Source organism: Bactrocera tryoni, chromosome 1 (genome assembly GCF_016617805.1).
Source record: "Bactrocera tryoni isolate S06 chromosome 1, CSIRO_BtryS06_freeze2, whole genome shotgun sequence".
NCBI classification, from domain to species: domain Eukaryota; kingdom Metazoa; phylum Arthropoda; class Insecta; order Diptera; family Tephritidae; genus Bactrocera; species Bactrocera tryoni.
This window is the reverse complement of record NC_052499.1, coordinates 81240513-81256045: the sequence shown is the minus strand read 5'-3', so window position 1 is coordinate 81256045 and position 15533 is coordinate 81240513. Positions and strand designations below refer to the sequence as shown.

The 15533-nt window shown below is 36.5% G+C and overlaps 2 protein-coding genes across 3 annotated transcripts; one reads left to right on the top strand and one right to left on the bottom strand.

Annotated features, from left to right (window-relative positions):
• The first annotated feature begins 2269 nt into the window (after window positions 1-2269).
• LOC120766247 (homeobox protein rough) lies at window positions 2270-12220 on the top strand. Its single transcript, XM_040091628.1, has 4 exons — window positions 2270-2571; window positions 2693-2835; window positions 8936-9170; window positions 11662-12220. Exons 1-4 carry the CDS (start codon window positions 2270-2272, stop codon window positions 12155-12157), a joined length of 1176 nt encoding a protein of 391 aa, XP_039947562.1. The 3' UTR covers window positions 12158-12220.
• LOC120766248 (oxidoreductase-like domain-containing protein 1) lies at window positions 4714-15312 on the bottom strand. Of its 2 annotated transcripts, none has more exons than XM_040091630.1 (3): window positions 15084-15305; window positions 5129-5241; window positions 4714-5068 (listed from the first exon to the last, which is right to left on the bottom strand). In XM_040091630.1, the coding sequence occupies exons 2-3, from the start codon at window positions 5237-5239 to the stop codon at window positions 4838-4840; spliced, it is 342 nt and encodes a 113-aa protein (XP_039947564.1). In that variant the 5' UTR covers window positions 5240-5241; window positions 15084-15305; the 3' UTR covers window positions 4714-4837. The 2 variants fall into 2 exon arrangements, with proteins under 2 accessions (XP_039947564.1, XP_039947565.1); XM_040091631.1 differs by lacking the exons at window positions 4714-5068; window positions 5129-5241 and adding exons at window positions 6922-7141; window positions 7203-7318 and having other exon boundaries at window positions 15084-15312.
• Window positions 15313-15533: the final 221 nt, after the last annotated feature.

Below are 15533 nucleotides of genomic sequence, written 5' to 3'. Positions count from 1 at the left end.
AGGCGCACAAAAGAGTATTGAAATTTTGGTACACTGCAAATATTTGTACGACTTTTTTCAATATCCGTTTCAAGCAATTGTTAATACTCCCAAAAAAATAGCACCCGGAAAGACTAAACCGCAAAAGGAAGAAGGACTAAGTATCGTGAATACGTTTTCGGCATTGCACACATCTGTAGCAGTTTTAACGATACCTTCGTTCATGTTACCAATTTGTCTGGCCATTAAACCATTGCTCGCATCACTGGTGGTATGAAAGTAAAGGCTCATCGTGATGAAGCTTCACCCTACGCTGCTATGTTGTCTACTAAAGATTTCGCTGAAAAGTGCAAAGCTCTTGGCTTCACTTCTCTCCATAAAATTGCGTGCTACCGGTGGTAACAAGACCAAAACTCCTGGCCCCGGTATCCTGTAAGCGTTGCGCGTTTTGGCATGTTCTTCAATGAAAATTAGACGCATCGAAGATGTTACACCAATCCCATCAGATTAAACACGCAGAAGGGGAGGTCGTCTTTAAACACGGAAGATATTCTGTTCTTTGTGCGTATATTTTGTTGTTCGTACGCATTTGTGTACAGCAGAAAAGTGGAAAGTGGAAAAATTAGTAAATATGTACTGCTATCTTGAATTTTTTAAGTTGATCCGACAAATAGTTACAGAGTTATGGCGTATTCTTAAGAATTTTTCAACTTACTGAAATCGTCTGCCAAAACTCTTATCGAAACGCTGTTTTTAGAATTGGTGAGGAAAACTTTCCTGAAATGGCTGAATTGACCGATTAGTCAGCTCTACTTTAAGGTTATTTATTGAAAAATTATTGAAAAAATAATAATTTTTGAGAAATATTTCGATTTTTTTCAAAATCAAAATTTTGACGAGTCTTCTTTCTGACTTACAAATGGATTAGCCCTTTTTAACCAGCCTTTTTATTCATATGCCCTCTTTATCGTATATTTATAATATTATTTTTAGACTAAGCACCGATCTCTCATATAATAGGTTGTCAAAAAAGTCTTGTGGTATTTTCGCTAGTTGGCGCTGAAAGCGCGTAGTTCTAGTTTTATTCGTCGCATCAGGTCATGCTATACCTTTTTGGAAAGCTCATTTCACGCGCTAACACGTGTTTAATTGATTGTCGTTTCTTTTAAGTCGTTCGTGAGTTATAGCGTCGCAAACATGGAGCAAAATAAAGAGAAAATACGGCATATTTTACAGTACTACTACGATAAAGGCAAAAATGCATCTCAAGCCGCCAATAAAATTTGTCCAGTTTATGGACCCGATACAGTTTCCATTTCCACCGCACAACGATGGTTTCAACGTTTTCGTTCTGGTGTAGAGGTGGTCGAAGATGCGCCACGCTCCGGAAGGCCTGTCGTCGAAAATTGCGATAAAATCGCTGAATTGGTCGAAAGAGACCGGCATAGTAGCAGCCGTAGCATCGGTCGACAGCTGGGCATGAGTCATCAAAAATTCATTTCAATTTCAATAAAAAAAAAATTCAATAAAAATACCGCAAGACTTTTTTGACAAGCCATTATTAATGTATTCTTCAAAATTTTCGTCATCAAACGATATATGTACTTATATACGTATAATATATAAAAAACCACCTACTGAATATTAAACCACTAAAAAACTTCTTGAATAAAATTAACACATAATTTTTCTCAGTGCTTAGCTTCATTTATGCCAGGGATGAAATTATTCTGCGCCAACCAATCACAACACGCCTCCTGCTAAACAATGCTGTTTTATGTAAGTACATACATATGTATGCATATAGATAGTTACATACACCTTTCTTTCCCTTCAGTTTGATTTAAATTTTTAGCGTTTAATTTAATTTTTTACCTTTAAGCCAGTTTTAATTTACTATTTCGAGTACTACGAAACTTGTTCGTTGGCTGAATTCGGTGCAGTTCTTAAGCAGTGTAACCGCAAATCTACCGTTGCAAGGTGTATATGTGTGCGCTATGGTGACGGCGTTGAGAGGTGTAGGTGTTAAATGAAACCAATACCAAGGCGCTGCTGACCACTGCTGCTTAGCGCTGCCTGAATTCTTTTTTTGCCGTAGTTTCTCACAAGAACGGAAGTAAAAGTGCTGCTCGGTCATAATCGCAGGATGCGGTAGGATATAGGTATAGTTTGCAGTTTTAAAACAGTAAAGCTAAACAGCTCTACGCCGTCAGTTCATTCAGTTGCATAAGCTCCATTAGCTCGGTTCATACGTCGCTCGTCCGATAAACGGCTCATGCATATGTAAACAATGCATCCGATAAATTCGAACCCCAGTGTAACCGTTGTTGATAAAACTACGCAAAATCGTCCATCATCTCCGCGACAATTTTTCGAACGTCTCTACGGTCATCTCGAAACGAATGAAACTGTGTCCAACGTAAATCCAAGTGCCGTTGGTGATGATTCGTACAAATCAGCACAAATCACAGCAACTAATGATAGTGAAAAGAATTGTGTGACCAACTTGAGTGCGACAATATGTGATAGCACCTATCAGAGCGATGAGGGCAGTGTGTCTTCGCCAGAAATCTCCATAAACGACGATGAGAGGTGCGATTTTAAAAGTGAAATTTAAGTGCCTTAAAAAGTCTTATGTAGTTGTGTTTAAGCACATATTTTTTCATATTCGGATATTGATCACCTACAGAGCACTGAATTTTTCTCACTTTAGATTGCCAAATGGATGTACCATGTATGATCCGTACAGCGCGCATGATTATAATAAAGGTTGCTACAGTTCAGGGACAGCGTTGCCAAATATTCCATTTGGATTTCCGGGTGAACCCCACTTCACCGCCGGTTTTACGGCCTTTCGTAAGTAATAATTACCTATACCCCTGTCTAGTTATCGTATTTTTATTAAACATTTCAATATAATTTTTAACCAACTTTATGAGAAAAAGTAAGTAACTTTTCATACTATTAGAACTCATTAGAAACCTTGAGTTACGGATATACCTAAGTGCATTGAAAACCGCCGAAAGTTTGTATCAGATTTATTTGTGCGAAAAAAATTTGTTGTTGTTTTTATTGTAGCAGCAGAAAACATAGATGTAGTAATTTGAAGGTATGCTGCCGAGTTCACATTCCTAAAATAAGTTAAATAAAATATCTGTCCGTTCCGGTAACATATACTCGAGGGTCGAGGGCACGATGTGCGAAAATATTTCTAACTACCGCTTATGTATCCTCAAAATTCTTCGATTCTTAATAATACATACAAACCCATTTGACTTAAAACTCTACCCATTGAGTGGCTTGTCAAGGTTGGAAACTTCACTGGCCAAACCTAAAGAAAGTGGTAATTGGGGCTGCAGTTTTTAGCCCACGTATAGTACCACTAATCAACTTATTCGGCCTTGATGACTACGGAAGTGTGAACCGTTACCAATTGAAAAGACCATAACTTTATTCGATGAATAAATCACTACTTCGACGTCGAATCAGCCCAAAATTCGGCACAAGAGAGTTCTGTTACCGTTTTGCCCCTCTGCAGGTATCTCAGAAGACGGTGTTCGCTGCCTTTCTGGAGTATAGCACACTCGTCAACTTCTTTGGAAAAGATTTATCAGAAAAAGTTCACTCTTTCGACTGTTCTGCGACTTCTAATAAATACCTTAAGATCCATGTTTTGTCGACGGCCACGAAACGACTCAAAAAAGAGAGTTTGACAACGCCAACGAAGGAGAAGAGTTAGTTAATACAAGATCAAAACCTTTTCCATTTTACTGCACTTCCAATTCGGTCGAAATTTTGATTGAAGCCATCTACGATCGTAAAGTTTTTCCGATAGTGGCGCCATCGCGGGTTACTTAATGGATCGCCCTCGCAAAGGACTCGAGGCTGTACCAAAAAGTATTTATAACACATGTTTTCGGGATTAGAAGAGTATAAAACATCGGAGAAGAATCACTTTAAAGCAAAATTAAGGGGCTATACCAGTGTGACGCATGAAAAATTAGGCGAAATTCGTGAATTTTTATAAGAGAAAGTACGCGATCGAATATTTCGAACTTCTTTGAACGCAATAAGGTAAATTCAACTATATTTTAAGATTTTTTTTACAAAAATGTTGAAAAATAACGGAGTTATGGGCTGTCTTCGGAGATGCAAAAAAAAAAGTGCCCTAACTGCTGTCATGATTCCGGCCGAATGAGTTGCTGAAGCAAAAAAATTTGAAAAGTTTATTAAACTTAAAGTTATTTCCTATAGAATGACCTACGATCTTTGAAAAATATCAAAAATTAACAAAATGGCGTAATTTTGAAAAAAAATCGTTTTTATAGGTAAAAAATGGTCGTTTTTTTAATGCCAAATTGACAATTTTCAACCAATCCAAAAGATCGTAGGTTATTGTATAGTAAATGTATTCAAAAACACTCGTTGAGTTATGACGCCAGCAATTTTGAAAAATGTCGTTTCGAGAAAAACGCGTTTAAAGTTTCACTTATGTATATACATATGTTTGCACCTCCGAGCGGTCGCTCTTTAGAACGCTGCCATCCAAAAACTATTCAATATACGACCTTCCCGATTTCACAGGATATTTATGGAAATATTAGCTATCGAAAAAGTAAATAAATTTTTTTTTTGAAAGTGTCACAGTGGTATAGCCCCTTAAGTGATCTTAACTACGAGAAAAATCTCTCGACTAAAAATCAATTAAATTAAACTCCACAAAAATTTTGTTCATTTATATATGTATGTAAACTATTTTATTTTGCACTTATTTTGTATAGAATATAAATATATTTAGTTTATTGTTAAATAAGAGTGGGAGGCAAACATTTTATCTAATATCTTTCCATAGCGGCTATTAATCCTTTTTCGAAGTACTCGTACTGGTTTCAACGGCTTTGCTTTGTGCAATATTTTTCAACTCCATACTTAAAAACATTTTCAAATTTGGATCGGTTATTTTACTTAATATAATTTGTCTCGCCTTTTCGTCGTTACCTTCGAAAAGTTTTGACAAGGTCTCTGCATATTCGATCCAAACGCAATTCGCACAACCAGACATGCAGCATGTTGTGGGTTCGGGTGGAATCTATTCAAATAACTTTTATTATCAATGATGTTAAAAATATCAATGGTAGCGAAAAGTTACCTCAATTTTGTCTGATTTATCACCATATATACGCAAAAGATAATTAAGTACTGTTTTAGCGGGTTGTATTAAGAGGCCTCTAGTATAAGGTTGGCGACATATAGGTCGCATCTCTGTAGAAGAAACCAAACAAATGTACACATTTAATTGAATATAATTAAAGCATAGTTATTAAATAATTAAACAACAAAAAAAACGTTAACTTCAACTGCACCGAAACAATAACACACAGTTGCATACCTAACCTAACTTGTATCGGTCAGCTTGTACGGAAGCTACATATGTACATATATGCTATAGTAGTAAGATGTAAATAATTTCTTCGAAGATTGCACCGTAACCTTGGATAATAATCCATACCAAATTTCGTGAAAATATCTTGTCAAATATCTTGTTTTACATACAAGAACCGGATTTGGATCGGCCAATTTGTATGGCGACCATACGTTATAGTAGTCCGATATTGGCGATTCCGACAAAGGAATAGCTTCTTAAGTAGAAAAGTACGTGTTTTTCAGAAGATTATCTCAAAAAGTCAGGGACTAGTTCGCATATATTCAAACGGACAGACGAATTTTAGTATATATCCAATATTCTACAAAATGACAGTTGTCTTCAAATTTTTCATCAGTGCGAATCAAAATCTTTTAAATTTTTTCGGGTGCGTACCGAAATGATTTGATAATGGGAAAATTAAACTTTGGGGCTCGATAGTGGGGCCTACGTAACTGAAATGGGCTCGGATTTATATTAAGTCAAATCTTAAATATTTTCTACGGCTACTACAACAACACACACACACATACAGACAGCTCGCTGACAATGTGCTCAAAGCTAGTTAAGGAGTGCATGACCTCACGAGCAGTAGCTTCAAAGTACCTACATATTAAACCTGTCTGGGTGCCTGGCTACAGCAGAATCGTCGGAAATTGTTAAGCCGAGCTTGGAAGAAAAGACACTAATACACAAATTCCATCAGATGGAAATGAGCAGGGGTTCTTCTGTCTTCGGGCATTCGAGCGCTGGATCTACAGGCCTGGCGCGAGCTCAGCTGATGTTAGTCAGCAACCAGCACTTGTGGGCTTGCGAAAATCTTCGGCTCAGAGTGGAACACAAAAGTTTACTGAACAACTAGCTTTTAGCAAGGCTCATATCGCCGCTACGATAGACGTTTTCACTGGACTCTGTCCCATTGGGACCGATGCGTTGAGGCTAAAGATTTTTGAGGACACTACTTATCAAAGTTGCAATAAGAACGATGAGGTGAAACACTCATCATCATAAACTGTACAGCTTTCGCCAGACTATGGTTGAAACATATCGGTTGCCTTACTTTCTACGAACCCGTCGAGTTCTAGGAGTTCTGGGCATCACAATGGATAACATTTCTAGCAGTCCAAATGGGATTATTTGTGGTCTCACGAGTAATCAGCCTTTTTATCTAACCTAACCTGTATGTATTAGGGTGGAACAGATTTTTTTCGAAAAATGTCAACTGTTCGCTCTCAAAGAGAAAAATAAAAGCACAAATTTTGCAGTAAATTGGCAACTTCATAAACAGCTGATTGTCTCGAATTATTATTATTTTTTCGCTTTGTACTTCATTACCTGAGTATAACGCATAACTGAAAATAAATGTTTATAGACTTTTAAACGAGAAAACTTTTCAAAACGTCCATAAAAAACGCATATAATTGTATTATCGCTCATCCTATATCATCATAAAAATATTTCAAATATTAAATTAAAAGCAACGAACTATTATAATAAGCCAAATGGGAAGCAACTATTACCTTATCAGTCGTCGAACTGTTCGCGTTCTCTTTGCTGTTGTATGCTTTTCAATTCTACTTTCAAGAAACTTCTCAACACCGGATCAGGCACTTTATTCAAAACAATTTCTTGCGCTTTCTCGTCACAACCATTCAATAAGTCAGCAATTTTATGCGCATATTCGACCCAAACGCAATTCGTGCAACCGGCCAAACAGCAGGGCTTCGGAGTGGGCGGTAACTGTAAGTAGCACAGCCGAATATTTTTTAAAGAACTACAAACGTAACTGCAATAGACCCACCTTAATGTGCTCTGGCTGCTGTGTCAGTATCCGCGTCTGTTGATTAACCAAAAATTTTGGCAACGGTTTCAGCCACACGGGTTTAGGTAAAATCTGACGAAATGCCGCATACATTGCTAGGCAGATAAGGAAAAAAATTAATAACATCGAAGCGATACAAAAAGGAAGCGACCATTTTAGAGGCAGGAAACGTGTATTTATGAGTAAAGTCAAAAATTTCTCACGCACAATTTGGCACAGGTGCGTCATGAAAGTGATGAAAAAAATGTGCCGCTATGAATATATCATAAATACGTATATACAATATGTGATAATGATAGCGAAATGGATGTTATAAAATAAAAAATGCTAAGATAGGAGCAATACCGCAAAAGGCAAAAAGTGTGACCATATCAGATTTCACAACAAACTTGTTACTGCTGACTGAATGTCCATGGCAAAGCAAGGTATTGTCAAAGGGTTACAAAAAATATACCGCTTAGCACTCGTATTTAAAATCATGCATGCGGTTTTTTCATTTACACTTTGCGGTAAAACCGGTTAGCGCCAAGCAGTTTCTCTCACTTTCCGCTGAGCTTACTTGAAAAAAAACTCGGAAAAAACTAAGAACGGATTAAGAACTCATTACGCAAACCAAAAGTATTCAAACATGGTAACTGATATGAAAAGGAAACCTAAAAAACACAACCAGGATTTCCAGCAAACACGCTGAGAAGTGGAGAGTATCGTATTACTTGAAAAAAACTTGCGCACCTGAAAAAAGCTAACCTAATGAAAATGAATAGTGTGATTGGAGGGTGCATAGTTTTTTTTAGTTTAGTGTATTTAATTTAATAGTGGAAAAAGTATTGAAACTTTGTCAACTCAATGCTTTTGCGATTCAAGCAAAGCCGCTCTAAAAAGGATTATGAGCAAATTTGAAGTCCAGCTCATTTTATCCAAGCGTAACACTGCTTATTATCACAAAAACCAACTTTTATTTGTGTCCGTGCGTTTTTTAGTTTTTTTTCAACTACTGGAAAGGAGTGTGCAGAAATTGTAATAACGCAGAGGCAGCGGAAACAATGCGTCCGTTAGCGCAGCTGTTTGCTTTGTGTGAAATTTCCCGGATCAGAAGCGAGGACAAAGCGTGCGCGGGCAAACAAGTGGAATATACATATTTGGGAATGCCAGAGCGGTAGCATTACAGCCACAGTTAGCTTCACACGCCTTGTGGGGGAGGCGCGATGGCGCGGCTGGTTGAGAGCTTAATTAGTTGTTTATCATTTACAATGGTCTGCACGCACAATTCAAAGCAATTATGGCTCTTTACCAATAGCACATTACGTGCATAAACACATAAATACTGTAAGCTAGGATGTTACTGCTGCAAAACATTAAATCATTTTTTAAATATGTTTTGATAGCATAAACGGCAGATTAATTTCCATTTAGTGGCTGCATTGTGTTCCATCTGCGGACGGTGCGTGTAGTTGCCCTAATAAATATTGCAGAGAATAAAAAAAATAGATCGAGATCAGGGTGGTTAACATATGTAAGTAAAAATATATGTATATGTATATGTATGTATTGCCACTCGTTCTTAATATCAGTTACACATGTAATGGGAACATCAGCGTAAACAAGCAAGTGTTATAAGAGGAGCTTAACTTTTTTATACCAATTTGTATTGAATGATTAATGCGGTTTCGGCAACTGAAGTGCAAGCATTTGTTTGTTTGTTTCTCTTACAGTTGCTCGTCGCAGGCGGAAGGAGGGTCGTCAACGTCGACAACGCACCACATTTAGCACTGAGCAGACGTTGCGTCTGGAAGTCGAGTTTCATCGCAATGAGTATATTTCGAGAAATCGTCGCTTTGAATTGGCGGAGACGTTGCGTTTAACCGAGACACAAATCAAAATTTGGTTTCAAAATCGACGCGCGAAGGATAAACGCATTGAGAAGGCTCAAATCGATCAGCAATATAGGTAAATATAGAGTTATGATGCTAATTTTCGGAATTAGTATAATATATATTATAAGAAATGATAAAATACATTTTAACAAAACTGCAATTGTTCTAAGCAGACAAGAACTACTAAGTTCAGTAGTTAGATGCTCTAGCATTTTGTAGAATGGAAAAGTATATGAAGTACAGAGTTTGTCTGGAAAGTAATAGAACTGAGTCAATTTAAAAAAGTTGATTGAATCAATCATTACAACTCTTTAAAAACTTTGAAAATAGGCTTCTTCTGCGTCAATGCAGCACTGCCAGCGCGATTTCCAAGCACTAAAGGCGTCACAGAAGGCATTCTACGGAATAGCCTTGAAAGTCGAGGTGCATGCTGCTTGGATTCCCTCTGTCGTCTCAAAGAAAGAAAAGAAAGATTGCTTCTTTGTCTCGGGATCATACGCAAGGATCCATGACTCGTCACCTGTGATTACGTTATTCGAAATTTGGGGGTCACTTTCACACATGTTGAAATTTTCTTGACACAAAATATTTATTTTCTTTATTTCCATAGTCTATCTACATTACCTGTGGTCAATGTCAACGTAAGCTTTCTTTAAAGTAGCACATAAGCATATGATTAAGTATTACTTCGTTGGAGTGGTAAAACATTTAAGTCTCCTCTATGGCTCGGGCTGACGGATCAAGTATTGTCACAATTGAGGCTGCCGCTTTGTTGTTGCCGCTAGTTCTCAGTGGACTGATGAGTGTCATCAAATTTTCCACCGACGTTTCACTTTCACAGTTACCCTATGCTTTGAATGTAACAAATACTTTTATTTCTCCAAGTTTTCAAAAATGGTATTTAAAAACTCCAATTCGGGCAAAAATTCCTGCAAATTGTGTCAAAAGTGTTCAAGATATAGGGCGAAAACGGATTTTTCATGGCTTTTAATAATATGTCTTGTAAATTTACTATCAATTTCCTTAAAAACCGTATTGTGAGAATTTTGGAACTTCAGAATTTGCGTGGCTTCCAGTTCCTAAATTTTATATACTTAATATCGAAGATATTTTGTAAAAATTCACTTTTGTTCGAACCACCTCATGAAACTTGTAGGTAGGTAGATAAAGGGGGGCGGCAAAACATCCTTGGCCCCGGGCGCCCGAAGTTGTAGCTAAGCCACTGTCTCTTCTCTTTCAGCTTCTATACACGGCTCTGATAACTTGTATATCCGCTCGTATTCGATGCCAGTGGCCATCATACTGGCTATTACTTTAGCAGCGTCACTTGATATTGTACGGAAAGCACTGATAACTCTTTGTGCTTATTTGTCGGGCATATGCTTTAATGCCTAGCGTCTGGATCCATATTGGAGGCTCATATAACATAACCGGTCTCATTACTTTTGTGAGTAAAAAATGACGGCTGTATTTACCATCATTCTTGATAACGCGTTTAGGATTTTAATCGCTTTACCTTCAATGTATTCTTAGTGATTCTTAAATTTTAGCCTTGAGTCTTTTATTACTCCCTAATACATTAGGTATACTTTCCTCCACTTTTCTAGTATTTATGAATAAGACCCGATTGACCCTTCGTTTGAGTCTCTTAACTTTGTTTGTCCAGGAGGAACAAATTCATAGTGGACGATGCCTTTGATGCCAAAAAAGACAATGAGCATCATCATTTTCAGTTTGGTTTTTCTCATTCTTCCCGTCTTCATCAGCGACCTCTTTGTCCTGACTCTCCAGGTGCTCGGAGAAAACTGACCAGCCGCTCGTTCGTTAGCTAGGAACGCCCTCTACCAAATCCAGTCGGTACGCGCAAGATCCGAAGTACAGTCGCGGCGAAAGAAAATCAGTCCTATTACTTTCCGGACAAATCCTGTAGTTTCTATATCTGTGGAACTGATCTCAAAAGCTGTTCTATGTTTTCGTAGCTAAGAAAGTTGAAAGATCACTATAATAGGTATATCAACCTCGATGACAGAATTATGAATTATACATTAAAATTTTCCAAAAAAATACTGCCTCTAAGCCGATTTGATCTTTTCACCCTATCTGTTCCGTTCGTTAAACGAACTCTCTCATTCTCTCTTTGACTCAGAGTCACTGATTTTGAATTCTTAATAAATTAGAGCACTTCAAAAATATTTTTTTTTTGGATATTTGGAATTATATTATTTATTTTCAAAAATACGCAATATATCCTAAATATCGGAAATCCTTCAACAGTACACACAATAAACTCCCCTCTCAGTTTGAATCGCTGAAGCATAAAATAAACGGAAGTAAAAACTGTCATCTTTAAAAATTATTGTTAACAATAAAATTAACACGAAATTAATTTTACGACATTTACGCGCACAATTACGACTAATTAGCCCTAGGCAGACAATTCAGCCGTCACACGCACACAAATCTGCATACACACAGTACAACTGAACTCAAAGATATACATACATATGTATATGCGCATACAAACGTACAAATGAACTTCTCTTTATTGCTACTTTCCATTTCAGAAATTTTGTCGTGGCCAATGGTTTTATGACCACAATCATGGGACACACGGCGAGCTATCCACCGCCCATGCGAATGATAACGAATCTTCATCAGGGTTTTTACCAACAACATACGCCCAATAACAATGGCATTTTACAACCAACACCAACAACACTAACTGGTCCAACACCACCAGCACCTTCCGCGCTGCCACCGCCACCAACGGCGTCGCAGCAACAAACACGCAATTCGATCGTGCAGCATACGTGTACACTGGATGGCATAAACAACAACAACAATGCTGCCAGAAGCACACAATCGCTCGATGCTAATTTCTACACACAAACAACGGCACATTCGGGACTAGATCCACAGACGCGCACACCACAGCTAGCCGCTAATCAGCTTGAACGCCTTGGTGGCCATTATGGCGATTTGAGTGAACGCGCATTTTACAAGGGCATAAGCGGAAGCAGTGCCTCTAGTGGCTTAAGTTCACTCATAAATACGTGTTAGCCAATTGTAATGGTAGTCAGTGAGCGCTGATTTTGATTTTTGGTTGCATTTTATTTGAATGTTTTTATCGTTGAAGTAGAATTTCACGATTTTTGTATATATTCTAGCATACTAGAAGCTTTGAATTAAATGCATTAATTATAATAATAAAGATTATAAAAAATAAAAAAAAACATTACTTTAATTAATTCTCAATTAACGGGAGGCTAGCACCTCGAACGGATCTCATGAAATACCTTTAGTTAACCGAAAGCTATTTTCGAATGCAAGTCTTCCTAGATGTCAATAAAGCCAGCAGCCGAAATATAGAGAGAAGATAGAGATGGAACGATAAATGAATTTGAGTTTTTTACGTCCGACTCAAGTTGCCATTCAAGCTAATTGTATGTTTTGAATATGGTCAAAATGACAGAGTCAAAAATACCAAGGCAAACTTCCATAGGTTTACGGGTTTCAAAAAAATCGACTTTCTATTGTCTTATTAAATTCTACAACACCTCTAGGATATTATTCCAAATATTATTCAGTTGATCCCAGTAATAATTTCGGAAATACAGCCTTGAGAACTTGTCTGTTCGAGCTAGCTAAGCTAAGAGCGCCGACTTTAAACGCGTTTTTCTCGAAACTGCGTTTTTGAAGTCGGTTGGCAAGATTTCTATGGAACTACTCAACCGATCTTCATGACATTTCACACAGGTCTTTGAGATACAATTTTTAAAGACTTGCATGAAGGATTTTTTTCGATTACAACAATTTCAAAAAAGTTCGGAAAATTTTCACTGATTTTTTTTTTTTTTTTTGTAGAAATGTTTGCCTGAAATCAGATTATCTATTTTTTCCCTCGTCCAAGTTCTAAGTTAAGGTTTTAACTAAAACACGTATTTTTATAACTTTAGATAATCCTGTAAGGAGTTATCCTGCCAACGGGGGCGTTCCAATGGCCTCGCATAAAATATTTTTTCCAAAAATTTCAGAATTTCTTTGAAAAAAGGCTGCTTTTTACCCGAGGAAACCCATATATTGGTTGGAGATCATGCAGAATAAATTTCATAGTGATCTGAACATTTGTCTTCGAGTATTCACTCAAGCAAATTCAAAAAATGTTGTTTCGGTAAAGAAAGCGTTTAAAAATAATCTGATGGAGTTGATTGAACTGCGTAAACTTAGAAGGCTGAAAATCGAAAACTATTTGACATATCGACTTAAAATTTTAGTATAGTATTTTTAAAGCTTAGGACTACCGAAACAAATATAAAATAAAATAAAAAAATATGTTTTTTTTTAATTTCACCCTAGGTGTGCCCCTTAATGTTCATAATATCTCAGCACAAGAATAACTAAAGAAAATTGACCGAGTGATTAACTGTAAAAAAGTTACGTAGTTTCTGCTATCACTGCCGTAAGAAGTAAGACTTACGTACAAATGTACCTAGAAATGTATGTAACAAATATGGTAGATATGTAACCAAAAGCAGCTTTCAGAACAGGAAAATCTAAATTTAAAAGCATACATACATACATACATATGTACGCACGCAGACGGAGTACTTGAAAACACAGAGAAATCATTTCTTCAGCTAAATTACAACAACAATATTTCTAAATACATAAGTTCGTAGGTATGTATAGATTTAAGAGTAAAAAATCATTCAAGGAGAATGCAGCAAAGATTAAGTTCCGCACTATGCATTCAACCGTGGTTTGTTCTTGGGTAAGTGTTTTGTAATTAGAGTAGATATGGCAATATTTTCGCAACGAACACAATAGGTCAACTTTAACGCCGGCAAAAAATATTTAATTGGAAAAAATAATAATTAAAGATTTTAATAAAAGGCATAGCGAGGAAAGTGTGCGGTTATCTTGAATGTATGGTATTATAATTAACCCTGACAGGAGTTATGAAGTTTGCCACGAGGTTTGTAACACCAAAAAGGAAACGTCGCAGAGCCTATAAAATAACACATATACAGTTCAACTTCCCTAACTCAAATCACCATAATCCAAAAAGAAGTTTCGAGTTATAGAAGTTGTCATTAAAACATAAAATTTGTCAAAAAGCTGTCTAATGTCAACTGTTATAAATCCGGCTAAGCGAATTTCATTGTCCATCTCAATATAATCTGTAATAGTAACATTTGAAGGAACAAATACGTGCGACTTCTACGTGAGCACCTGTTTACAAAGTGGGATTTGTGCGAAACCGCGACCAAATGAATTCAAGAGTTCGAGTTATGGAAGTTTAACTGTATAAATGACGAGTGACATTGACATATTGATATTTTGCACACATCTTTTTCATCTGCAAATATCGGCCAAATATAGGATATAGCTCATAATCAAATCCATGTATTTAAAATTTTTTCGTTTGACAGGATATCTTCACGAAATTTGGCATACAAAATCTTCGAAGTCAACGCGACAATCTTCGAGCAAATTGTTCAATTCATGAACTTTTTGAATAATTATAGTGCAAGGAGCTCTGCACAAATTTTTTCGGGTGTGCCTCTTCCGATTGGAACAGTATATAAACTTATTATTGTTGCGAATGTTGCCCCCATTGGATAAAACTTTTTTTCCTTTGAAGCAACTAAATTCCGACGGAAATACTGTAGTATTCATAAACCTTCGTTTGCCATTACTTCGCCTTATTTGTTGCATACAAAATATATTTAAAGCACAAATCTAGAAACTACTCGTATTTTAGAAAAAGTTTTCTTTAATATAAAAACACATGTTCCAACGCCTGAAACTATGCAACAGCAGCTTTAAGTAAATGTTTACTTTTGCAATACACCATCTTTAGCATCATTACACAATCAACTTGCGAATTCAGAGCAGTAAAAAACTTTTTTCAGAAGTGTCAATCACTTTTAATATGCAGCTGCATAATATTTGCAATTTCTTGCGGTTCTGGCACTAAGCTTACCTTAACTTTTTCTGCCAGAGAAGTAAATTCGCCGCTCCACTAATTTTTCTTGCACCAACCAAATTGGTCTTATCAGCGTAAACAGCGCTAACAGCTGATGCTAATGTTGGAATGCGGCGTGGTGAGTTTAGTACAGTAACTTCTAAAAGGTTCAATCAACCGCTAGTTTAAAGATTTTCGAATTTTATTTACATTTTATAGAAAAAATTCCATTTTTTGTCACAGAAAATTTTGAGAAAGTAAATAAATATTTTTCTGTTAGAGATGTAACAAAAAAAAAATCGAAAATCCATAAGAATTCGAGGTTGCCATTCCTTCATGTGTTCACTTTTTAAATTCATCCGTAATCTTTTTCTCTTTATTTTAATGTTATTAAAATACATACCATTAAATTGAAATAATTGAAATTTTTATTATAAGTGCAAAACCGTATTTAGATAATAAAATCTA

Excerpts from the sequence above, each read along its gene's own strand:
- LOC120766247 (XM_040091628.1), top strand. The coding sequence starts at position 2,270 with ATGCATCCGATAAATTCGAACCCCAGTGTAACCGTTGTTGATAAAACT. Across the intron at positions 2,572-2,692 it reads TCCATAAACGACGATGAGAG|ATTGCCAAATGGATGTACCA; the intron begins GTGCGATTTTAA and ends TTCTCACTTTAG. Across the intron at positions 2,836-8,935 it reads CGCCGGTTTTACGGCCTTTC|TTGCTCGTCGCAGGCGGAAG; the intron begins GTAAGTAATAAT and ends TTTCTCTTACAG.
- LOC120766248 (XM_040091630.1), bottom strand. The coding sequence starts at position 5,239 with ATGCGACCTATATGTCGCCAACCTTATACTAGAGGCCTCTTAATACAA. Across the intron at positions 5,069-5,128 it reads ATAAATCAGACAAAATTGAG|ATTCCACCCGAACCCACAAC; the intron begins GTAACTTTTCGC and ends TTATTTGAATAG.